The sequence below is a fragment of the Tiliqua scincoides genome, chromosome 2, assembly GCF_035046505.1.
Source record: "Tiliqua scincoides isolate rTilSci1 chromosome 2, rTilSci1.hap2, whole genome shotgun sequence".
NCBI lineage: Eukaryota > Metazoa > Chordata > Lepidosauria > Squamata > Scincidae > Tiliqua > Tiliqua scincoides.
The window spans coordinates 209,639,683-209,666,325 of NC_089822.1; the positions used below are offsets into that span (position 1 = coordinate 209,639,683).

A 26,643-nucleotide genomic window follows, 5' to 3' on the forward strand; every position below is an offset into this window, starting at 1 on the left:
AACAGTCAATCTCAGCCAGCAGAGGCTGCAGGCAGACACAAGTGGCCTCTGGGGGGCTCAGAAGACACCTAACTCATGACACCTAAAAGTGCAGGGGGTACCCCATGTATCCATGGTTTCTGGAATGGAACCCAGCGGATACTGGGCCACTACTGTACTGTCATTTGGCTTAAAATAACATCCTCAAATGCAACAGAAAACCAAGGTGTCCTTTAGGACAGCTTCATGATAGAATTTACTTATACCACAGCTATAGACCTTATAGCCTTACTGCAGTTAATTACATGTACACTACTAACTTTTTCCAATCTGATAAATGCAAATTAGTTATAGCTAGAACTTCAAATCATTAGAGCAGATATGATATACCAAGCAGTGTGTACAGATGGCTTTATTCTAGTGTCATTTCTGGAAAGGGTTTTTCCTAAAGCAAGAAAGTACAAAACTAAAAAATACCCAATTTATTTATAAAAGTTAGCTTCATAAATTTACTCATCTAACATTTATAAGAACTATGAATACAAAATATACTTTTGAGTGGAACAATGCATAACTTAGACTGACAAAAAGTAAAGATTTATTCCACACTGAATTTCAGATTGAAGCCAACAGGAGTGAACAACAATTTTAATATGTACACCTAAAGAACTAATTTTCACATTGTTTGAAGTCTAGGATGAGACAAGACTAAATGCTAGTGCTGAAATTTAAGTTTTCTGATTATTATAGCTGTTGCAGAGAACGTGGGTGTTATTTGTAGAAGTAGTTCAATGCTTTGGCTGTGGCTTTCTACTCTATAAAACTACATGTAAAGTCCAGTGAGAATAAGTGTGCTTAACTGTTTGTGTACAGGATTACAACCTTAAAGAAGATCACTGAAGAAATTAAATTATAAGATGTAAAAAACTCGTAAAAAAAATAAAAACCAAGCACTGTTACTCAAACAAGCTATTAAGAAACATATAAAGCTCTTCCAGCTGATAACAAAAATCAGAATATAAACTATACCCCACAAATTATTCAATACAGGAACATGAAAATAATTCATTCAACCGTCAGGATTTGTTGAATAAAGTTTTGCTTTCTTCTTCAAGGTTCAATTAAGATGTCTGTCAAAGCTTCACATTTTCTTCCAAGAATTTTAAATGACGGGCCTTCATGCTGTAAGATGTGTACTTATCTCCCATTAGGTCCCGCAAATACAGCTGTTTAGACATTTTTTTGAAAGGTTAGGTACTTTAATTCAAAAGTTGAATTCTACTATTGTGAAACATTTAGGTTGTATTATGTGCAGAGGTAGATATCCTAAGCTAATTTAGCACCTAAACATTCCTCTGGATCTGGGTGAAACTTGTAACATGCTTCCATCCTTGATCCATCATCTGTTCATCTGCTTTCACTTCTTCTTTAGCTTACCTTTGTTTAGTGCCTTACATTTCTGGCTGACTGATTTGTATTTCTAACCAACTTAGTAGGGCATGTATGTATTTATTATAGTTACACATGCCTTTTGACTGTTCCCTGTTTCTAGTATCTTGTGTCAGTCCCTTTTTGAAATCAGGAGGCCTAGCTCATGTGAGTAGCAGCAGCAGCACTAACTCTTATTATCCTTGGAATCTCAATGCCCCTGATTGTGGTAGTCATTATCCCTCCCTCTTTCCGCCACACTGTTACCTGAGCACTGGAAATACCTATGGACTCTAAGCAACCTTAGGACGTGGTTCTTGAGAAAGCACGTCACAAAGGCCAGCATCATGCTACAAGTGAGTTTTTGTGCATCTTTTTCTGTGTTGGAGAGGAGGGTCTGTCCCACAGCTCTCTGTTCAGAATACTGCTTTTTCTGTTCCTATACTGTTTCTGATTGATTAACAAATCTGCTGTTCATATGTCATGCTGTTGTCATATGCTGTTCATAATTCATGTTGCTGCAGTTCATTACCACAATCCAATATACAGTTAAGCATGCTTTCAATGGTTTTAATCATATTTAATTATGTTGGATGTAGTCTTCATCCAGTTAATGTCTAGTACATGTCCAAGGTGCAAAAGGATGAAAATCAATTCAGAATTAACATTGTTGCATAGATTAAAGCCCAGATCTGGAAAAAAGTTCACTTGCTTAATTTCCATTTAAATTAATAGGATTTAATGTAGTCACAATAATTGTTCAGTTGTTTCAGGGGAATTTAAGTGTGATTAACATCTTCTGGACCTGGGCCAGCATGTTTAGAAGTTCAAAGGGCACAATTGTTTTTACAAATCAGTAAATTTCAAATTACATAAGGAAACATCTGGCTATTAAGTCCACAGGAAATTCCCACACTGACTGCTTTGAAACCTAGTCAAATGCTATATCCAATATTGCTTCCCCCCCCCCCTGAAAGTGGCTCATTCACATTATATGTTGGAGTGTTGAAAAAAAAAATAGCTACCATATTGTAGTATACAGAACACACACTCACCTCCCTTTTCTGTTCATCTTCTTCCTCCATGATGTCATACACTTTTTCTAGAAGCTTCACTCCAAGTCCTTGTACAACATCTGCCCTTAAGATTTCAACCAGTCTCCTAACGTTTTCAGGACCAGACAGCACATCTAAAACAATAAGCACAATTCAGATATTTTTAGCTCAGTAAGCTTTATATTTGGGATTTGGGAAAAGGAGGTTCATTCTGATCATAAGGGATGCTGTAGAACATTTTCCCCTTTCATTTAGGTTCAAATCACCTTTCCCATGCACATCACGTACTTTCAAGGCCTTTCCAGAGAACAGGTTTCAGACTTTATTCTTGGGTATACAGGTGGCACTTTGGTTTCCATGAGGGATCCGTTCTCAGAACCTCCGCGGATACGGAAAACTGCAGATTACTGTATATATGGTTTTGGCACCTTTAAACCCTCCAAAAGGTGACTGGAGCACAGTTCCTGTCCAGAGGGCTTTCTGAAGCCCACACAGGCAGCGCATGTCCACCCGCAGCCTATGTGGGCTTCAGAATGGCCTTTACAGGAAAAAAAAAAAAAAACACGTGCACAATTTCCAGTTTCCCAAGGGAAACCGAAGTCCCTTTTTTTTGCCCATAAGGGCCATTCTGAAGCTTGCAGGGGCTGCAAGCAGATGTGTATGGCCTCTGTGGGCTTCAGAAAGCCCTCCAGAGGCAATCAGAGCACAGCTTGGTTGCCTTTGGAGGGTTCAGGTTGGGCCAAGTTTGGTTCAACATGGGTCCAGAAGACCCATGTTTAGTCACATCCACGGATATAAAATCTGCAGATAAACAGGCTCAATCTATATGAATTCCATATGCTAATCCGGCATCAGGGCACTGCTATCGTGTTCCCGTGTGATGAAGTTTGGGGCTTGCAATCTTGTTGCCAAAGACTTTTTTTCAAGGGAAAGATTAGTTCCCATGCTGGAGAAGGGAGGTGCAAAGCTAATTTTTTAAAAATGAGAACATGTTTGAAAGGGCATCATTAACATTCCTACAATTTAGTGATACAGCAGGAGACTTTGTTTGAGAGCCACTGTTTTCAAGCATATGACACACCTGAAGGAAATTCTTGAAAATGAAATTCATCTGGGTCTTCCAATGCTTTCCCATGTAAGATAAGGGTATCTCTGTATTTTCTATTAAGTCTGAACTTCAATTCGGGAGGTGGTATTGCAGACTGCGTACAATTTTCTTTATTATCCAATTTCAGTGTTTGAGTCATCAGCTGCACCAAGTCATTCATCTCATTTGTACTTGTTTTTCTACAGAAAGAATAAAAAGTCAGCATATTTGAAATCCCATCTTTTATTTCACAATTCACACCTCAATAAGGTGTGAATTCTATCTAGAATTTAGGAGGCAGAGTTGTATGTATTCTCCACTCATGCAAGACTAATCCACAGACCTTTTGAAAAATATCATTGCTTTTCTGACTAGTAAATTTTTTTAAACTTAAATACTTTTTGAACATTCAATGTATTTCACTTGCATTATCTTAGTAATGCTTACAAGTATATAAATCATTATCATCATCCCCATGTTTCACATCAAGGGACATGTCATAGTTGGGAGCGATACAAATTATAGCTTGCTTAAACCCACATAGTGATTCCTTTGTTGAGATTTTCATGGAACTCACAACCATTATAATAAACTTAACTTTCCATGCAAGTGGTGATATATGGGTCATGCCCAGCTAAGCCATAGCATATTTACTAAGAAGTAGGACCCATGATCTTCATTCCCCAGTAAGAGTGTTTAGAAGCTTAGTGGTAAGAGCACAGGCTTTACATGTAAAAGGTCCATGTAAAAGATTTAGAGATGGCAGAGAAATTAAATGAGTTCTTTGCATCTGTCTTCACGGCAGAAGACCTCGGGCAGATACCACTGCCTGAACGGCCCCTCCTGACTGAGGAGTTAAGTCAGATAGAGGTTAAAGGAGAAGATGTTTCAGACCTCATTGATAAATTAAAGATCAATAAGTCACCGGGCCCTGATGGCATCCACCCAAGAGTTATTAAGGAATTGAAGAATGAAGTTGCAGACCTCTTGACTAAGGTATGCAACTTGTCCCTCAAAACGGCCATGGTGCCAGAAGATTGGAGGATAGCAAATGTCACGCCTATCTTTAAAAAGGGAAAGAGGGGGGACCCGGGAAACTATAGGCCGGTCAGCCTAACATCTATACTGGGTACGATGGTGGAATGCCTCATCAAAGACAGGATCTCAAAACACATAGACGAACAGGCCTTGCTGAGGGAGAATCAGCATGGCTTCTGTAAGGGTAAGTCTTGCCTCACAAACCTTACAGAATTCTTTGAAAAGGTCAACAGGCATGTGGATGTGGGAGAACCCGTGGACATTATATATCTGGACTTTCAGAAGGCGTTCGACACGGTCCCTCACCAAAGGCTACTGAAAAAACTCCACAGTCAGGGAATTAGAGGACAGGTCCTCTCCTGGACTGAGAACTGGTTGAAGGCCAGTGGGTGTCAATGGGCAATTCTCACAATGGAGAGAGGTGAAAAGCAGTGTGCCCCAAAGATCTGTCCTGGGACCAGTGCTTTTCAACCTCTTCATAAATGACCTGGAGACAGGGTTGAGCAGTGAGGTTGCAAAGTTTGCGGATGACACCAAACTTTTCCAAGTGATGAAGACCAGAAGTGATTGTGAGGAGCTCCAGAAGGATCTCTCCAGACTGGCAGAATGGGCAGCAAAATGGCAGATGCGCTTCAATGTCGGTAAGTGTAAAGTCATGCACATTGGGGCAAAAAATCAAAACTTTAGATATAGGCTGATGGGTTCTGAGCTGTCTGTGACAGATCAGGAGAGAGATCTTGGGGTGGTGGTGGACAGGTCGATGAAAGTATCGACCCAATGTGCGGCGGCAGTGAAGAAGGCCAATTCTATGCTTGGGATCATTAGGAAGGGTATTGAGAACAAAACGGCTAGTATTATAATGCCGTTGTACAAATCGATGGTAAGGCCTCACCTGGAGTATTGTGTCCAGTTCTGGTCGCAGCATCTCAAAAAAGACATAGTGGAAATGGAAAAGGTGCAAAAGAGAGCGACTAAGATGATTACTGGGCTGGGGCACCTTCCTTATGAGGAAAGGCTATGGCGTTTGGGCCTCTTCACCCTAGAAAAGAGACGCCTGAGGGGGGACATGATTGAGACATACAAAATTATGCAGGGGATGGACAGAGTGGATAGGGAGATGCTCTTTACGCTCTCACATAACACCAGAACCAGGGGACATCCACTAATATTGAGTGTTGGGAGAGTTAGAACAGACAAAAGAAAATATTTCTTTACTCAGCGTGTGGTTGGTCTGTGGAACTCCTTGCCACAGGATGTGGTGATGGCATCTAGCCTAGACGCCTTTAAAAGGGGATTGGACAAGTTTCTGGAGGAAAAATCCATTACGGGGTACAAGCCATGATGTGTATGCACAACCTCCTGGTTTTAGAAATGGGTTATGTCAGAATGCCAGATGCAAGGGAGGGAACCAGGATGAGGTCTCTTGTTATCTGGTGTGCTCCCTGGGGCATTTGGTGGGCCGCTGTGAGATACAGGAAGCTGGACTGGATGGGCCTATGGCCTGATCCAGTGGGGCTGTTCTTATGTCCACTACTAGGGTGGAGATATCTTGCCATAAATATGGCTTCTGCAAGTCACTGATTACAGACAAGAAAGAGAGCACTTACCCTTCTTTACAGTCTCCATCTGATTTTTCTGTGGAGCTGGTGGAAGAACTTAGCTCGTCCTCAGTTAGGCAACCAATTACGCTCTTTTTCTGTTGAAGATTAACAGGTATTTCAAATATAAGAAAATAAAAACACACCAGCTACAGTCAGCTGGGGACCTCTCCTACACACACCTCACTGAAATGAATATCTTTGCACATCTGCCATTTTTTTATCTGTGGGACACCATCTGTGAATTTGGCCCAATAATAGTTGCCAATAATGGCAAAATATGCATTAAAGAAAACAAGATAATCAGTTGCCTAAAGTGATGTTAGAGAATGAAAAAGATTTATATTCTGACTTACTTGTGCAGACTCCAGTGCCACAAGCTGCATTTATTCCTTTATTCCTGATTATGTCTAGCTGTATACATTCATGTGTGCAGCTCTAACTGCAGCAGTGCACATCAGAACATTTAGCACATGTTCTTTAAGAAGCAAGTCTGACAGCAGTTATTAGCACTTGAAATCAAAAGTTCTTTAAAAGCCATAGATGAAGAGGTGGCTGGCAGTATATCCTGATCCAACCTGCCCTCTTCAAAAGGTACCTCCATGTAGAACATGTTGCATCTGATGGGAGGTTACAAGCATGTAGATGATGCCAATTAGATCCTTCTTCTATACTCTGTGACATTAAAAATTGTTTGATATTTCTAATTTCCACTTCAGCTTACCTTAGGCTCTGAGGCAGACTGAGCAATTTGACTCTGTCTATCTTCATGGGACAATTTTGGTTCCATTAGTACACTGTGCGATGCTTGTCGTGCAGGAGGCACTGAAAAGGGACATGTTAACAAAATGTATGGTTTACTGATCATGAAAGCAAGGGCCATGTTAAAGCCTAACTAAATGGAAATGAGTATTTCTTTCTGTCCATTTACTACAGGTGCATATGTAGTAATTTCACAATCCCAAGGCTCGCCACAGAATACAAATTATCATTCCTCATTATTACAGTACCAAGCTGGACTATCACGACATTAATGAGTTATTTAGGATACAATCTTAACCAGGTGTACTCAGAAGTAAGTCCTATTTTGTTTAATGGGGTTTACTCTCAGGAAAGTGTGGTTAGGAGTGTAGCCTTAAGTTATTTGATTTTTTCTGTAAACAGCTTTGTGAAGTTTTTTTTGTTGAAAAGTGGTATATAAATATTAACAATAATGTCACATTGTGGACATGCACAGAGCCCAATGCTAAAGCTTACAAGGTCACTGACTTCAGACAGTGAATAAGAAGCTGAAATCATTTATACATGTAACACATCTATGCATGTTGACTCAGAGGTCAGACTCACTTAATTCAATTCTGCTTACCCCCAAGTAAGTGCATGCAGGATTGCGACTAAAGTGACTCAAGTCAATGCAATGCAAGCCATAATACCCTTACAAGTCTTGAAGGCACTTTAAACCACTGTTGCTTTTGCTGAAGCAGACTAACAGGACTGCCTCTCTATCATCTATATTTGGACCCACATGTACATTTGGCCTTTTGATTATACAGGTTGAGCCTCATTATTCCCCATTCCAAGAACTCATGTGGATGGCAAAAAACACACTATAGCAAATCAATTTAAAAAACAAAGTTTCTTTGCTCCAGTGATTCAAAAACAGCCTTGCTGACCTTTGTGATGTAAGATAAGAGTCATTAAGATGACAATCCATCAATCAGTCATCCTCCAAGAGCTTACAAAAGCGCTTCACTCATTACAAAGTCCCTCCCTTCTCCAATGCAAAGCGATCACCTTTCGTTCACATGCTCAGGGGGAAGGGAAGGGTCGCCTGGAGAGAGAAGGACTGATGGATTGTCAGCCAGCTGCCCCCCTCTCTCTCATTAACGAGGCTATTGTTAAAGGACTGTTCAGTTTTAAAGGGATTTTAAAGGGATGCATTTTCCCCCTTCTTCAGGGATTTTAAAGGGATGCATGATTTTAAAGGGATGCATTTTTCCCCTTCTTCAGGGATTTTAAAGGGATGCATGATTTTAAAGGGATGCATTTTTCCCCTTCTTCAGGGATCAGCACATTCCTTCTCATTTGCAGTGGCCGTTTATGTTGAGTCAAATCTTTGTATAAAAAATCCGTGTATAACAAGGCTGGACCTGTAATGCCAAAGTGTGCCTTGAGTTCCTGACTGATAAATACTTCACATTATTACATACAGTACTACAACCAAGAACACCTGAAAAAAAAAATCTCTAGTCAGTTACAGCTTCTGTATTAACAAATTGCGAGTTACTTACAAGTTTAAAGTCATTCTTGAAGACTGAGAACTTGGGGGGAAAAATTGTGTTTTTACACAATCTTTACAAAAATTCTAATATATCAGGACTCTCATTGGGGCTGCATCTAAGGAGTTACACTACATGTTTGAAAAAGGGAAAAGAAGCCACTACCAAAAGAAAGCACATCTTCCTGCGACTGCTTTAGTCTCCTCCTCTCTCGTGCAGACAATGGCCGATCCTTTAAAAAAAATACAGGTAATATAAGCAACATCGGTGCAGTCTGTCATATTAGGAAGTCACATTGTTCGAGGATGAATTACCATAACTGCAATCCAAGGTGTCCAGTGTTAAAATCAGCTTCTCTGCCAACTTATTCTACAAGACTGATAAAGCCTCATGGGGAAAGAATTACTTCCCTATTACTAACAAAACTAAGCTGGTCTAGCATCTTAGCATCACATTTCATTGGTATCATCTGACCTTATGCACAAATCAGGAGACTTCAGAAAAACTGGTCAGTCACACATAAAGCCAAGACCCATAGTGAATGGGCAAAGAAGTATGAAAGTGGTGGTGAATGTATATTGAGAAGGGGGGGGGGGTGATTGTCCCTATTCATTCTAGCATAACGTTTCTCCCAATGGTTGTTGTTGGTGACTTCCTTGTGCCTGTTCTTCCTGTCCCTGCAATCCCTGCCCCCATGCTGCATCCCATGCCAATATTGAGGGTTCTCTCATCCTCATTAGTGTTGTGGGGGGGGGGGCGGCTTGGAAGGAGGCTTTCGATGATGCCGTTACATCATTACAAATTATGTATGTAATTTCAGAATGCTACTCAATTTCAATAAATTGATGATGATGGCTGGAACAAACCTTAGAAACTCCAACGTCAGTGCTTCCAGATCGGTTTACAGCCCTTGCAACTGCAGCGCTCTGCTTGTCTGAGGTGTCTTCACTGGTCTGTGTGTTCACAGCCGGAGGGGAGGGCAGTGGTCGGGGAACAAGTGCTGTAACCTTAAAGGGAGGAATTGGACCTGCATAAAAAAGATTACTAATTCTGCAAAGGAGCTAGCTATGAAAGCACTAATCCTTCAAGGCTGGGCATAGGAATTTTGCCCTACTTCCAGCTATCCTGCCAATATCAAGTTCAAATTTCCTTGAAATACGTATTCAGTTCCTTATTTCATCAAAATGCAGCAACACTACTTATGTACTTGGTAAGAGCTTATTATATATACACAATAAAAATGGTGAATTCTGTTTCAACACAGGTGAGTTGTCATGCAGTTGTTTACTGAATGCCTTTATTAAAACAGAAACATTAAAAGAAGATGAATATAGGTCTCTCTTCTTTTTCAAAAACAATAGCTTGGTTTGCACACCCTTTTAAAAAAAAGATGAAATTAAATAGTTCTAATAGCTATGATCACCAATAGTATATATGGTTACTGTATTTTAAAAGGAAAAAGGCAAGTTTCCCTCTTTATTTTTACCTTGTCTAAACAGACCTCAGCTTGCTCTCTTTTCTTCTGCCGTCGCTGTCGTGATAGGGAAGGCTCATGAGCAGATTCTTGCGGCTGAAAGAAAAAGTTGCTTTCATTCCGAATTTCATCTTTAGTTTCTTCCAAGTTTCCACAGCAGGCTTCATTCTAAGAATAAATTTAAAATCTATATGAGTTATAAAGTATAAACAGTATCTAACATACGGTTTCCAGATTTCACATACTGGGGGGGGGGGGGGAAGGATACCAAGAAGGACCCAATAAACTGCAAGAACTGAAACTACATTTGTTTGTGTAGTCAACTGTCTACGTGAAAATTGCCTTACATCTTTTCAAACTAAAACACAAACTGTAAAATCCAAAGATCCACTGAAGTTCCAGTGTCCAAGCGCATTTTGGACATGTATTTTATTTAAGTTGCTCCTCCCCCCTTAGTAGGGCAAAATAAGTACTTCTAAATTGCTTTAGGGCCCAGTCCTATTCAACTTCTTAGCACCGGTGCAGCCGCAATGCAGCCTTGAGGTAAGGGAACAAATGTTCCCTTTGTGTCTGCCCCACGACCACAGGATGCAGCTCACAGCCCATTTGCATGGCTGTACCGGCACTGGAAAACTGGATAGGATTGGGCCCTTAGTGTTGTAAAACACTTCCTAAACATTATCCTGTTATAATTCTTACAAAAACCTGGGAAATGTGCCAGGACTGTAGATATTTAATAACATATGCATTATGTTAATACATATTTATAATAGTATATCTATAAACTATATATTATTTAGGGCGCAATCCTAACCGGCAGTTATGCCGGTATAGGTGTCCCTGGAGGGTCGCAAACATGCTGTAAAGCACGTTTGCGCCTCCTTAGGCAGGAGCTGCGTTGGCGCACTCAGATGTGCCAACGCATGGACGGAGGCAGAAGCCTCTGCCACAGCTCCCGCACCACCGCTTGTGTCGGTGTGAGTGCGCCGACATAAGCAGCAACAGTAGGCGTGGGGAGGGGGCATTACTAGGTGGGGACAGGTCCAGGGGTGGGTGCACGGAGAGCGGGGCTGGGACCCGGCAGTTATGCTGGATCCCAACCCCCATCCCTGGGGCGAGCGGAGCAGCTTCAAGAGGTGGCGCAGGTCCAAGGAGACCCATAGGGGTGCGCAGCCCTTACCCACAGGTAAGGGGAAGAGCTTTCCCTTGCCCGTGGCTGAGCCGCTGCTTGCTGCAATCCCGCGTTGGATGCAGCGCAAGCCTCCTGGCTTGCCTGCTCCAGCATGGGTTAGGATTTCGCCCTTAGTTGGATTTTGTTTTAGGTCAGAGTATGTGCTTTGTGTGTGTGTGTGTGTGTGTGTGTGTGTGTGTGTGTGTGTGTGTGTGTGTGTACACAGGTCCAGCCTTGTTATACATGGATTTGACTCAACACAAATGGCCACTGCAAATGAGAAGGATTGTGCTGATCCCTGGAGAAGGGAAAAAATGCACCCTTTTAAAATCACAGTTTAAAAAACTGCTTTTTACTGTTGTAGAGACAGTCATGCAAGTGATTACATATATAACCTATTTATCCATGGATTTTTCACTCTAAAAATAATATCTGGTGTGCTCCCTGGGGCATTTGGTGGGCCGCTGTGAGATACAGGAAGCTGGACTAGATGGGCCTATGGCCTGATCCAGTGGGGCTGTTCTTATGTTCACTGGAGCAAAGGAACTTTGTTTTTTAAATTGATTTGCTTTGTTTGATTTGTTTTTTGCAATCCAGGTGAGTTCTGGGAACAGAATTCTCGGGAATAATGAGACTCAACCTGCATTCCAGAAAAGTAGCCTTTTACATAGCATTTTGCTACCATGAGTAGGATATAGATATTCCAACGGACAGAGATAATGGGCATTTGAGATTCCTTTATAGAACACCTCCCTACAGGAAGCCACTGATTTTAGTGTCACAAACCTCACAGACCCATAGCACTGGAATACTTACAAGAATTTCTAAAGGAACATGTGGTGCTAGCAGTTTCTCGGTAGAATCCAGGCTCTGGAAAAAAGATTCAACTATAATTTCATTAACATTCAGTGATCAATTTATTAGGTACAGTGTAATGTAAATATCAGCAAAATGAAAGATCAATATATCTAAAGCATCTATTAGTATAAAGTTTGAAGGAAAAAAAATGACAAGTGACCAAGAAAATCATTCGGACTTAGTGGTGTGCTATGCATACGGATTTTACTTCCCGATGTAGTTTAGAAATTAATGCATATGCCCACTTGCAACAAACAGTGCAGTTACAGGTCCGTTGCATTTTTGTCTAGAAAACAAGAATAGAATGAAAGAGACTACGATTGACTACTGACTGTTTAGCTTTGAGAAGAAGTCTCAAAATGTCTCTTTGAGAGGAAGTCTCCATAAATGACCAAAAATGGGGCTTACAACCAAATGATCTGTGTGCCATTAGCAGGAAGATAGGACCAACAAAGACTTTCTTTTGCAACTAGAAAGTCTGAGAATGTTGAAGCCGAGTAGGAAGAGGGCCTTCAGAGTAAGGTTACTAATAGAAAGGAAAGAGAATACACTAAATTATGAATAATAATCAAGGATTTTGCTCCTGCCAACATCATATATGGAAGCAGTGTTGTCGGGTAGTTAGTTCAATGCTACATTCCCATATCATAATCCTAGAGATAGGCGTAGCTGATATAGGTAGTAATAGCCTAAACCTGGCAAGTGAAGAACTCCCAAGCCTGCAATCAGGCCCAGTCCAAGCTACTCCGATGCCTGAGGCAGAGAGACTTACCACTGTACCTCCAACCACCACCTCTAGCATATAAAAACATTCCACACAAATTTCTTCACCCAAACCCTTGATCTCACCTCAAATACTGACCAGTCTCTGCAACCTCCTGCTGGCCCTTTCTCCTCTTTTGTCACTGCCGCTTTTCTCCTCCCAGTTCACTCACTGAATTTCAAGAGGAAGGGAAAGAAGAGATGCAGAAAAGAAGATGTGGGAAGAGGAGTAGTGATAAAGCAGCATGGGGAGAGGAGTAATCTATCTGCCTTTTAAAATGGCAGGCAGAGAAACTGAGAGGAGAACAACAGCTGCAATAAGGGGAGGCAAAGCAACAGGCAGAAGTGGTGGGTGGACACAGCCTGCCACTTGAGCCAATCTACCACCCAAGGCAATCATTTTACTCAATCACATTAGCAGGCTGGCCATGCCGCCTGCCAATGTTAGCACTCAAAGTCTGAATGTAAAAGCAACACAGCTGAATCTACAGTCACCAAGACACCACTTTTATCCCCTGTACCACCTCCAACCAATTTTGTGCTGAGCAACAAATCTGCACAATTGTTTCCAGGGTAAAGTGGCTCCTGTCAATGTAGTAACACCAGCTAAAAGTGATGCATACCACAGTGTTCTGAGCCAGTTCCTAACACAAGCCCAGTGCCACATGGAGAAAGCAGGTAAAAAGACAGTAAAAAGAAACTCTTCCAAGTACTTTTGTTGGTAAGAAATGTCACTATATAAAAACACATATTAATACAAAGTAATTACTTGATCACTTGTTTGTGCCTCTGAAACAGACTGCAAAAGTTTCATTGTGTCATCACCATTATCTGTGGCATCAACAGTCTTCTGAAAATCTACATTTTCCTTTTTAGGATGTGCCTTGGAGATGCTCTGCAACCTCTCTTCCTTGAGCTGTGGACCATTTATTGCTGTTTCAGACTCTCCTTCACTGGGAATTCTTGAAGTGCTGATTTTGCTAACCTCTACCAAACGATCACTTTTAGGGCTCTTCTTTTCCAGTGGAACAATAACTATGTCCACTTTGCTCATTGTTGCCACCGATATATTTGTGCTGTTCAAATCCTCCTTGCCTGCACTTTCACCAGGCTCAGGTGCAAGTTCAGATGAGGAAGAAACTTCAAAGGTTTTATTATTGATTAAATATTTCTCTTCATTCTGGAATTAAAAAACACAGAGAGAAGTAGAGTTCATTCACTGATTTTATGAACCATTTTATTTGTAAATACTGTATATTAAAGGAATCCAAATGTATCCTTTTACATGGAAAAGCTTGTGGAAGAGCTACTTTATACCTTTTAGACAACTACACAAGAAAAGTGAAACTAAAATACAGGAGGTTTAGCAAGCCCATAGAGCATGCTTTACATAACTTCTTCATAACTTTTTGCATTCTTAATAAATTGTACACGATTTGAACACAGCTCACCAACCACAAATGACACCCACCATGGACTTTTTAAAGCTCTTATGATAACCTAACATCACAGACTTATGCACATTTATCTTGGAAAAAGTTCAATTGAACAAGTTGGACTTACTTCTGTATAAGTGTGAAGAGGATTGCAGTTTAAGCCAAACTGTGTCAAATGGGATCAAATATTAATACAGGTGGGACCTCAATATTCGCAGGGGTTCCATTTCAAAAACCCCTTTGGATACCAAACTCGGCAGATACTGGGGTCCATACTTAAAGGGTTTTAAAAATAAAAGAAGCCTTCAAACAGCCTTCAAACAGCCAAACTGCACAATTTCCCAGCCCCTAGGACTGTTTTATGGACCCTGATATCTGCTGGCATCAGTAGTAAGTCAAATCTGTGAATGCCAGACCCATGGATACCATGGGTCCACTGCAGTTGGTGGAACTATCAATGCTTTAAACAACTGCAAAGCACTTCCGTGTAGATATCAAACAAACGTATGAAAGAGGTTGCTTTGTGAGCCTCTTTCAGTAATTATTAGTAAGCAGAACAAATATCCCTCACTATCCATGGCAATTCTTATATCTAGCCAATGTTGGTTTTTCCTTGATTTGAGAAAAACAAAAACAAAGCCTACCACAAATGTAGTTCCATGTCTATAATTTATATTCCAGCTTCCTACAAGGGAATTGTACCCAGGGTGGCTTACAATATATAACAAACACAAATCCAACAATATGCAAACAAAAAATCGTAAAATAAAACCACCACCAAAACATATGCAAACACCACAATAAGAACACAAACAGGAGCAGCTGGACATCAAGGAGAAGCACCAGATTGAGGAGGTGCTCACCTGCTCTCCTGAGAAAGAGTGCAACTCCATCCACCATAGATTGCAAACTCCCACCCAGATGGTCAGATCTCCCCACCAACTGTATTTCTATCTTATCTGAATTAAACTTCAGGGTGTTCACTCTCATCCAATCCAAAACTATAGTTAAATTGTTATCAGAATTGACGACACCAACTGAACAGCCATAAATATTTTGAACACAAACCTAAAACAGAAACTTACTTCTTTAGATTTCCTTGAATTCTCACTTGAAATCTTCTGAGGTATCACATTTCCATTTTTCAATTTGGCTCTCTCCAAGGAACTCTGGGATTTGACATCAGACAACTTCTTATGATTTTTGGATGTTTTTCTTTAAAGAAAAATTAAGAAGATACAAATATTAAAGATGTTTCCAGGATTAAAAGATTTTAGGAAGATTTTGCACTAATGGTCATTTGGCTCCCCACATTCAGAATATTTTTTTTTTAAAGTGAGAGTATTTTCTCAAAACATAACACATGCAACAAACATGGGGTTTATTTCAGTTACCTATAAACTGTATACCTTGATAATTCCAACCATACAAAATGTTTGCAAGTGGCCTTAAGCAACCACTCATCAGAATGTAAGATGCAGGTAACTGGAACAAGGGTTGATCTACCCCAGCATTCCCACAGTAGTGAACCATATGCCAGATGAAACTCACAGGTATGCCCCATTTGCCCTCAGAATCCAAAAATTCACTGCCTCTAATCATTAAGGTTCAGTTTAGCTTGACATGGCTAATATACATGGGTAAATCAACAGCTAGTGATTTCCATGTACCATATTTGTTTTTCTATTCTTTATAGCTAATGAATCCTGTAAGTTAGCATTCTGCATTCTGCAAAGTAGTATTTCACTCCAGATACAGACAGAGTTTCTCTCAGGAACTATTATAATTATGATCTCTAAAAATACTCTTCTGTTTTGCAGGCTTACACTCTTGCTACACAGACAGTGTGTAGGATAGGATAAGAGCCACCAATGATTTTGAAAATTGTATTTCCCGTCATTATTGCCTTAGGAAGAAATGAAGTGGTTGACCACTGAAGTAACAAGTACACTTTTTTAAAATCCTCCCTTAAAAGGGATCTTTAAAAAGAAATAAGCAAACTTACAAAATAAGGTTCAGTACTTTCTGAAGGTGTTATGAAGCTCACAAATACACCTGTGTGCACTTTTCCTGAACCCAATATCAAAACCATCTTCCATTTTTTTAAGCTCAGAAATGACATGCACTCACTCCAGTACATACTGGACAATGCTCACTTCAAATTAAGGAAAATTGCATTAGGAAAGAAAATGATGAACTCACAGCCATGAACTATGACACACAAAGACTGCAGACATTTCACACACAGCAAAATTAATCATTCCAATAAACACATTTAAAAAAAGACAACCATGCATAACATTATTTATTTAAATGCATCTTACGCTTTTGTGGCTTCCAAAAACAGAGCAATTTGGTGCTTGATATATGGCTGCCTTAGAATACTTCTGATGCTAGGTCTTTCCTCTGGCTTTTTACTCAGCATAGTTTGTATTAGCTCTTTTAGCTGAATGCTGTAATCCTTCGGCATTGGTGGCAGCTGTTAAATGAAGAAAAACTGACACATTGGGTAGGTAGTCTTAGGACTTTAGAAGTCATGGTAAGAAAACTTTACCAGAGTTTAAAGATCCATCAGTGCCATCATTATATATATATATGCACGCGCACACACACACACACAATATATACTAGCAAGTTTTGCACAAGCCTTTCGGAAGAAAGTGTTCACAACAGCAGGTCAGATTCACACAGGACCCTGTGAAGTAGGTCCGCAAAAGGCTTTTTCTCTAGCACAGCCATTTCCAACCTATTTCAGCTCACGGCACACTGACAAGGCACTAAAATTGTCAAGGCACACTACCAGTTTTTTACTTGCATTAAATTATGACATTACAGTTAATCTTGAATTAATAAAATTAATACAATTAAATCATTACATGACAAAAAATTGACAAGAAGCATGGAGAGGGAAGTATATGTGGTTTCTGAAAAAGAGGAAAAATTCTATGTTCAAATTCTTATCAAACATGCCAGAAAGTGTTGGCAAAGACAGGGCAGGTTGATCACATAGTGGAGAATGTGGGTGAGGGGCAATGAGGTGACATGATTGAAACAAGTGCAGGATTAAACTGGGGGTGGGGGAGAGAGAGAGAATGTGAGGCAGTGATTCTGTATCTTTGGAAGGTACTGACAAGTGACAGGAGGGACAGTAAGAGAGTTGCTAACTGTGATTGTGAGATTGGGGGGGGGAAATAATCCGGGGAAGGGGGTGGGGTGGGGGAGAAGAGGAGAGAGCAGTGCCAACTGCCTGCTTGTGTATTTGAGAAAAAAAGAGTGCAACCAAAAGCCCAATCCTATGCATGCCTGCACAGAAGTATGCCCCATTATAGTCAATGGGGCTTACTCCCAGGAAGGTGTGGATGGGATAGCACCCCCAGAGCCCAATCCTATGCATGCCTGCTCAGACATAAATCCCATTCTAGTCAATTACTCGCAGGAAAGTGTAGATAGGATTGTGGCCCAGCGCCTGTATTGGAATCGAGGAAGATCTGGTGAGGTGGTAGATGTGGTGTCAGCAGTGGCCCCTTTAAGCGTAAGGCCTGGGCATCCAGCAGAGTGTGCTGCACAGCTGCAGCCACTTGAAGGCAATAGGGCCCTCAGGGATATAAGGAGCACCTGAGGAAGGAAAGGTTTGTGGGTAGCAGAAGGAAAAACCCTTGAGGAAGGGGAGACTGGATTAATGGACTGAGGAATTGATGGGTGAATGGACTTTGGAGACTGCTGGAACAGACTGCTGGAGACACTGGAGTTTGGTGTGTGGCTGCTGTGCCCAAGACCTGCTGAGGACCAAGGGGTTGCTGTAGTGGCGGGAGGCTGCTGGCAGGAGAGAGGACCTCTGCAGGTTGAACAGGCGAGCTACCCTGGAGGTGGGATCCAGCAGGACTGCAGGGCAGAACTAGGGCCATTCTTGGGTAAAAAAGGGGTGCTAATTAGCTAAAAATGGGCATAATTCTTCAGGCAGAGCTTGGACTGGGAATCTGGCAGAACAGTGCCCTTCCTCTAAAAGCCCCAAAGTGCAGGGAGGGTTGCTTTGAGGAGTTGCAGGCAAACTGGCAAGGAAAAGGGACTTTCAGGGACCCTGAAACCTTCAGTTGGGGGCCTCAGCAGACTTGCTTGCTATGTGCCTGCTTCTGGATCCCTCTTCTCACTCATTCCGCAGCTCCCATCTCCTGGCTCCTCCAGGCTTCTCTCATTGGCCAACCAGCAGGCAGGCAGGCAGGCAACAACCTCCTTCGTGCCCAACCTTATGTATGTCTACTCAGAAGTAAGCCCCATAGTAGCCAATGGGGCTTGCTCCCAGGAAAGTGAGAATCAGGTTGCAGCCTGAGTCATGCTCAGTAGCAGGAGCAAGCTCCAAGCTGACTCTTCAGCCTCTTCCCTGGCTGCTCCCTTGCTTGTGCTGCCTGCTGTGGGAGGCTCAAAGCAGCTGCTCTAGCAACTGCTGAAGATCTTAACTGTAGTGGCTGACCTGCCCTCTTGCCACCCCTGACATTCACATGTTGGACAGGGCATATGCACAGCAGCCAATGCATGGTGGACCAGCTAAACAATATGTACACTGCAAAACTGAAGTGAACAGTTATCTAAGGAGTTAGATTGGATCCCACATTTAGTATAGCAAAAATTAGACAGAGAAGTTTACCTTTCCTTCAATAATTCTATAAACTAAGGAATTCATGTCTTTAGCATTGAAAGCATGCTTCAAAGTGGCCATTTCATAGGCACAACAGCCCAGCGCCCAGACATCAGACTGTGAAAGCAAAAGCAGAACAGTGTAAAATATATGCTCTAAAAGTTCACGTTAGCGCAGTTAAGGCTGAAACAGAGGCTTTATGGTAAACTGTGGACTTTAACATCTCTACTTGTCTCCTAAAATAGCAAATTTACAGCATTTACTCATTCTTTAAGACATATCCTGCCTTTCAATCATACTTCACAAAGACATGAAAATTTTAATAAGACTTACTTTAGTGTAAAACAGCAATTTTCAACCTTTCATCTCATGGCACACTAACAAGGCCACTAAAATGGTCAAGGCACACCACCAGGTTTTTTTTACAATTGACAAGGCACACCATGCTGCCAGTGGGGGGGCTCACATCCCCATTGGCCCTACTAATAAATGACCTTTCCCCAAATTCCAGTGGCACACCTGTGGACCACATGGCACACCAGTGTGCCATGGCACAGTAGTTGAAAATAGCTGGTCTAAAAGATCACTAGAAATATTAATTAAAAATCACATACAATAAAAGCTAGCTTAAGCAGACAATATTGTTCAATAAAAACTATAGATTTTAAATGATGCTATACCTTAAAAAATTCCTGAATAAGGAACTCTGATTCACCCTCATGTTCATCACCTTGCATGCAAATTCTCAGCATTCTCCATTTTTTAATCAGTCAAATAGTAACACCAAGTTGGTCACCAGTTACATAACTAAAGGTGCACACAGTGACTTACATGGAAATAAGTCTCAGTAGGACTTGTCTAAGGAACATGCCTGGGATACTGCTATTACTTGGATTTTTCATCCTAGGATCCCAAAGTCCACTCAACTTGTTTTCTACTCATTTTTTTAAATACATGTATTATAAAATGTGTTAACAGGCTGTAATCTAAGGCACACTATTAATCGCCACAGTGGAACTCACTCCTGGATAAACCTGCATAGGACTGTGCTCACTAAACTCTTATTCAAAGCACTAGTTTAAAGTTTAAACTGACAATTTACATAACAAAATATTTATTTAATCACAAGTATCTTTATTCAGCCTCTCTGACAGAAAAACAAAGAGTCACAAAATACATCGAGGGCCCAATGCTACCCAAATTTCCAGGGCTGATGCAGCCATAATGCAGTCCCAAAGTAAGGGAACAAATGTTACTTTGAGGGGATCTCCATTACTGCCCCTCATCGCAGGATGCAGCATACACCCAGCGGAATTGGCACTGGAAAGTGGGAAAGGATTGGGTCCCAACAGCATTTCTCCCCTAATGATTTCTATTCTGCAAGCAATATTATAATTTGGTAATAAATTAAAAGAGTGGTTCAAGGTATGTTTACTCAGAAGTCTCACTGCATTCTGCTAGCATTCTGCACAAATACATACGTACATATCTGAAGTCTATGCCTGCAATCCTGTACATACTTACCTAGGATAAAGCCCCATTGAGCACAGTGAGACTGACTTCTGAGTAAACATGTTTTGGATTGTGCTGCATGTCAGCTAACAGACATCTCATTAACAGCCAGCACAGGTAACAAGCATTCCTTCTAAACTGTCTGCCTTGCTGCATAGACCCTTTCCACAGCTGAGCAGCAGCACAACAGCCTCTATGCACGCTCCGTGATTATGTAATACGTCATCACTGGATTTCTATAAGAACATAAGAACCCTGCTGGATCAGGCCAAAAACCCAACCAGTCCAACTTCCTGTATCTCACAGTGGCCCTCTAGTTGCCTCAGGGAGCACACAAGACAACAGAAGACCTGCATCCTATTTGCTCTCCCTTGGATCCGGCATTCTGAGATAGCCTACTTATAAAATCAGGAGGTTGCATATACCCATCATTGCGTGTAACCTTTGAAAGCCAAGCTCCAAAGGAAAGCAAGCTCCAAGCTGCACAGAGCTCCGTTTTGAACTGCAGAGCCACATGGCTGCACAATTTAGAGGGAACATCGCTAGTCACTGATAAATGGCTTGATCCCAAATTCAAGTCCTGAACCAGCCATTAACTTGGTCATCGTTACCAACCTATACAACAGAAAGCAGATAGGCTTTTCTAAGAGAAGCGTGGTGGGAGTGATTGAGAAAAAGTTTTTACGTAAGATGAGTGGCATAAACTAATATACATTACCTTATAATTGTAAGGCTTATTAGAGAATAGCTCAGGGCTCATGTAGTATGGCGTGCCGATGAGTGTACTAGCCATGTCGGACTGATTTTCCAGCACTCTGGCTATTCCCAAATCTCCCACTTTGATGATATTTGAACGCGTCAGGAAAACATTTTGAGTTTTGAGATCTCTGTGCAGAATGTGCCTTTCATGCAAATACTGAAAAATAAAATAGTAGCATTTACAAACTTAACTTGTGATTTTATACACACTTACTTGAAGTAAGCAAGACATATTAAACTCAGTGGAATTTACTTCTGAGCAAATATGCATAGAATTAGGCTTCTAATTTGTTAAGACAATGGTTCTCAAACTTTTTAGCACCAGGGCCCACTTTTTTGAATGATAATCTGTTGGGACTCACAGGAAGTAATGCGATTAATCAGGAAGTGATGTTGTGGCCAGAAGTGACATCAGCAAGCAGGAAAATTAAAGCCCCATCCATACAAAAATATCAAATCAAATCAAATAAGTAAATTAAAAGTTTACAATAAGTATAAGTTTAAAAATTTATTTAAATAATGAAGAACCCTCCTTACCCTCCCAAGTAGTTGCTGGTCTGTTTAAAAAAAAACTTCCCCAAACATCCAGAGGGACCCCTGAACCATGGAAAACTGAAACCGTGGATACCAAATCCGTGGATATGGGGGAATGACTGTATTACTATTCCCATATTGCAGTTAAACTTATTATTCTCATGCTACAGCAATAACCATTATTATTCCGATCTTCTGCTTAGCAGCAAATTATGCACGGGAAGGATAAAGTGGATAGAGAGATGCTCTTTACACTCTCACATAACACCAGAACCAGGGGACATCCACTAAAATTGAGTGTTGGGAGTGTTAGGACAGACAAAAGAAAATATTTCTTTACTTGGCGTGTGGTTGGTCTGTGGAACTCCTTGCCACAGGATTTGGTGATGGCATCTGGCCTGGATGCCTTTAAAAGGGGATTGGACAAGTTTCTGGAGGAAAAATCCATTATGGGTTACAAGCCATGATGTGTATGTGCAACCTCCTGAATTTAGAAATGGGCTATGTCAGAATGCCAGATGCAAGGGAGGGCACCAGGATGCAGGTCTCTTGTTTTCTGGTGTGCTCCCTGGGGCATTTGGTGGGCTGCTGTGAGATACAGGAAGCTGGACTAGATGGGCCTATGGCCTGATCCAGTGGGGCTGTTCTTATGTTCTTATGCTAAAGTTGAAAGGGAGTGGCTTGCCTAAGGTCACCTAGCAACCTCAGCTCACCTATCAACCTGGGGAAGCAAGATTTGAACCAGGAATATTCTGATTTGTAGCTCAGTCTTAGTGATTACATTACATTAGCCCTATACCAGAAGGGCTAGAGTTCAATGGTAGGGCATACACTTTGCATGCAGAAAATCTCAAATTCATTTCCTGGCAGCTCCAGGTTCAACTGGAAAAGGCCTATTTGCAAAACAGAATTGTTAGTCAGCTAAGCTAGATGGACACATGATCTGACTCGGTATAAGGCAGCTATATATGTTTATTTATAAATATTGGACAAAATTCACTGGGATTTTTTCCACTGCAGAGCAAACTAAAATGCACCACTAAAAAAATGATACACTACCTGCAATGCCATGGCAATCTGAACAAACCATTCCACCACTTGATTCTCGGGCAAAAGTTTCCCTTTCTGCTCTTTCAGTTTGTGGTACAGGTCTCCTCCTTCACAGAAGCCCATGACAATATACAGAAGGCCATCTTCCCCTTCCCAGGACTCTCTGTAGGTGACTATATTGGGATGCTTTAGCTGAGACAGCAGCTGAGCCTCTTGTTCGGCTGCTTTTCTTTCCCGGTTTGAGGCATGTTTAAGGTTCAGCTTTTTGATGACATACTGCAAAGATTAAAAAAATAATAGTGCTGCAGTACAATCAAGGACATGGAGTAGAAGAACTGGAGAATTCTAACACCCTGCCACCCAGTGCTAATCATACCATGCAGAAGTTAACCAAATTTCAATAGATATTTTATCCTTATCCTGGCTTCAGTCTAGTCATGTGTCCTGTCACAAGCATCAGGTCTTCAGCTAGTTACAGTTAAATTGTCCCACTGATTTAATCAGAGCTTAAGCAAAGTTAACATTCTCAGATTTGGGGCAGCGGTTAGGATCAGATGTTAAAGTTATCCTGATTCACAACAATCTCTTAGACATGGCCACTGGAAGAACTGCCACAGAGGAAGCTGTTAGTGGCAAGAAACTCTCACACTCAGAGAGGATGTGGTGATGCATCAGGAACATTACACAGAGAAATGACAGTATAGGCCAGCTCCACAAATTTACTAAGGCCTTTACACACTGACCTGGGAATAAGTCCCAGTAAGTTCCACAGGAGCTTACTTTTAAACCATCATGCCTAGGACTGAACTATAAGGCCACCTGCTTAACAACCATGACAGGCACAGAAATCTAAAAATTAAGCAGATATACAATTGAATTCACGAAATTAACATGAAGGGTGGAGGAATTGTAGCATGATTCGTTCTACAAATATTATACATGTTAACAATAACTGACACAACTGGCTACAGAGACTGGTTTCTCTCACTATATTACATGCCATAGTAGGAGCAAGAATGTATTGTATCTGTAGCAGGAGCAAGAAATGCATTGCTTTCCGGAATTTTTCTTATTCTTACATCAGCTCTGAACTTGACAAAATATACTTAATGGCTAAATGTTGGCTTAGAACAGTAACACAAAATCTTCACTGGCATCACGTACAAACAACATAGAAAAATAGAAGTCTAAACTTACAACAGACAACATATACGGTCTAAAACATATATGCAGTCCACATAAGGATCATTTTATTTCTTAGGCCAGGCATTTCAGAAGATAAATCTTGTTTTTGTCACTCAGTTTGTCAGAACAATAACATAATGCAATTATATTTATTATTTCATAAGCACCTAAAAACAAGACATTATACAAACTAAACTTAGTACAAAGCCTTGCCCTGGAGCTTACTAGCCAAGCAGACAGACATGGAAAGGAAAGGGAAGAGGGGCTCAGGAAAGACTAGAAGTAGCATAATAATTCCAATCACATCAGCACATCCAGGAAAATTCCCAGATGCAGAACAGACAGCAAAGAAGTTGTAAGCAAGTTTATTTTCCAACACTGTCCTACAGCTTCATTTCATTTTCAGTGCACAATTCGTATTTTGTTATAAGAACCTTGCTGAAGTTTAAAAAGGGGATAGAAAATGTCAAAAAGTGTGAAAAGGGTACTGCAGAATACATCAACAGTCACATTTTTAGAGTTTGATTCCTGAAAAACTACATGTCATTTGTCAGATATAACCTACAATGCCTCTCTCTGAAATCCACATCTGCGGTCATTTTTTTTCCTGTTGTTAAACTTGATCAGTAACTGCCCTTTTGGCTGGGAAGCTAAATCCACTCCTTTATAGCCCTCAGATGGGTAAGACAGTCCAGAACAGAGGTTTTCAACCTTTTTCATACCATGACCCCAATACATAATTACTGTAAATAAAGCATGGGAATGGGGACCCCACTGTCGATCCTGCCCCTCTTCCAGACCTTATCCAACCACCACCTATCCCCATGCCCTCCCAGAATTCTTCACAGAAATCAAATACTATATTCTTATTAGAGAGAGCAGAAAAAGCTCCCATGAAGTCTGGCACTACTGAAAGCTATTTTAGCAAAACTGTTAATAACATGAGCAGGCCTGGGACACCATCTCCTAGTACCTGAACGGGTACCCCAGATGCCTTCCTCTTTCTCTGGTGGTGCTGTAGTCCAGTGGTCTTCAACCTATTTCATTCCCAAAAGTTGCTGCAACCCCACAACCAAGGCTTTGCGACCCCATTGGGGTCCTGAAGAATGCTTGTCTAGAACAGTGTTTCTCAACCAGTGGTACTTGTACCACCAGTGGTACTTAAAGGTGATGTCTGCTGATACTCATGGGACTCTCCAGACGGCTAGAACAGTGTTTCTCAACCAGTGGCACTTGTACCACCGGTGGTACTTAAAGGTGATGTCTGGTGGTACTCATGGGATCCCCCCCCCCCACACAGCTATAACACTGTTTCTCAACCAGTGATACATGTACAACCAGTGGTACTTGAGGTGATTTCTGGTGGTACTCACGGCACCCCCAGTCTGGTAGTGAGACCAGCAATGCAATGCAACAGCCAGCAGTAGGAGGCTTGGTTCGGCGGGCAGAGCTCCAGCACGCGCTTTTCACGTGCTCAAGAAAGCCCTGCCACCTGCCCTGAGCCCCTGACTGGTGTTTGTCACCTCTGGCCTCCCAATGGGGAAGGACTTTGCAGTGAGTCACTCTGCACAGCCCACCTCTTGGAAGTGCCACCAGAAGTCACTGCTCACTGTGTTACAGCCACTGACGTAGCCAGAGGGGGGCGGCGCACTGTTTTGCAGAGAGCCTCCCTGCAGCGTGCCAGCGGCTCCTCTCCGTCCCCTGGAGAGTCACTCACCTCAGTCCCCCCCCCACATGGCTCTAAAGGGAGGAGCCGCTGGTACGCTGCCAGGCTGAGCGCTCCGCCCCCTCCAGCTATGCCACCGCCACAGACACCCCTTCGTGAGCCCCCCAGAGCCAGGGAGGGAGGCCGGGCTGCTGCTCGGCCTCGTCCCAGGCACCCACAGAGGCGCTCCAGAGCTCGGAGGCGCCGCTGCTCTCGCCCCAGACCCTGTTCGCAGCCGAGCTTGGGAGCCCCCCGCTTCGCTGTACCTGCTTGTGGTCCTGCCGCTGCCGCACCAGGCTCACCTCCCCGTAGCTGCCCTTCCCCACGGCCCGCACGAAGGCGTACTCGCCTAGGGGCATCCTCGCTGCGCCCTGCGCGCAGGCAGGCCCTGGACGGCCGGGGGGCTACGAGAGCCCCCGCCCGCCAGCCTCAAGGACGCCGCTGCCGAGGCCATAGAGAGCCACGAAACCTCCACCGGCCGTGCAGAGCGCCTCCTCCGGGCCACTGAAGATCAAGGAATAAATGTGCTTGTCGCGCCGTCTATGGTTTCAATGCTTTGAAGCCTGGGCGGCCATTTTGGACGCGGGCAAACTGCCTCGGCCGAGCCGTCGACCATCTTAACTATGGTCTTCGCAGGGTAGGCTGTGTCCACCATTTTAGTCGTGGGCACGGCCTTGCCGCCTTCCAGCCATCCTGGCGCGCGCTTCGGTGTTTCAATAGAGTGGCCCTGTTGGGCGGACGTCTCAGGCTGCAGTGCTGTCCTCACTTTCCTGGGAGTGAGCCCCATTGACTGTGATGGGACTGACCTCTGAGCAGACAGGCAGAGGATGGGGCTCTGAGGCTGCAGTGCTGTCCTCACTTTCCTGGGAGTGAGCCCCATTGACTGTGATGGGACTGACTTCTGAGTAGACAGGCAGAGGATGGGGCTCTGAGGCTGCAGTGCTGTCCACACTTTCCTGGGAGTGAGCCCCATTGACTGTGATGGGACTGACCTCTGAGCAGACAGGCAGAGGATGGGGCTCTGAGGCTGCAGTGCTGTCCCCACTTTCCTGGGAGTGAGCCCCATTGACTGTGATGGGACTGACCTCTGAGCAGACAGG

The 26,643-nt window shown here is 42.4% G+C and overlaps 1 protein-coding gene across 3 annotated transcripts; it reads right to left on the reverse strand.

Moving 5' to 3' along the window:
• On the reverse strand, window positions 1-26,032 carry NEK4 (NIMA related kinase 4). Of its 3 annotated transcripts, none has more exons than XM_066616044.1 (16): window positions 25,810-26,032; window positions 22,663-22,929; window positions 21,029-21,226; window positions 18,808-18,915; window positions 16,490-16,644; window positions 15,251-15,380; window positions 13,499-13,909; window positions 11,926-11,979; window positions 9,951-10,034; window positions 9,331-9,471; window positions 8,630-8,696; window positions 6,910-7,010; window positions 6,195-6,283; window positions 3,544-3,749; window positions 2,463-2,596; window positions 1-1,205 (listed from the first exon to the last, which is right to left on the reverse strand). In XM_066616044.1, the coding sequence occupies exons 1-16, from the start codon at window positions 25,900-25,902 to the stop codon at window positions 1,113-1,115; spliced, it is 2,331 nt and encodes a 776-aa protein (XP_066472141.1). In that variant the 5' UTR covers window positions 25,903-26,032; the 3' UTR covers window positions 1-1,112. The 3 variants fall into 3 exon arrangements, with proteins under 3 accessions (XP_066472141.1, XP_066472139.1, XP_066472142.1); XM_066616042.1 differs by having other exon boundaries at window positions 9,951-10,106; XM_066616045.1 differs by lacking the exon at window positions 21,029-21,226 and having other exon boundaries at window positions 9,951-10,106.
• Between the last annotated feature and the right edge of the window lie 611 nt (window positions 26,033-26,643).

What these genes read in the sequence shown, in the direction of transcription:
- NEK4 (XM_066616042.1), bottom strand. Translation starts at nt 25,902, where the DNA reads ATGCCCCTAGGCGAGTACGCCTTCGTGCGGGCCGTGGGGAAGGGCAGC. An exon ending in ATAAGCCTTACAATTATAAG is followed by an intron (nt 18,916 to 21,028) that starts GTAATGTATATT and finishes TTGCTTTCACAG; the next exon opens with TCTGATGTCTGGGCGCTGGG. An exon ending in AGGCACAAACAAGTGATCAA is followed by an intron (nt 11,980 to 13,498) that starts GTAATTACTTTG and finishes TCTTTTTTCCAG; the next exon opens with AGCCTGGATTCTACCGAGAA.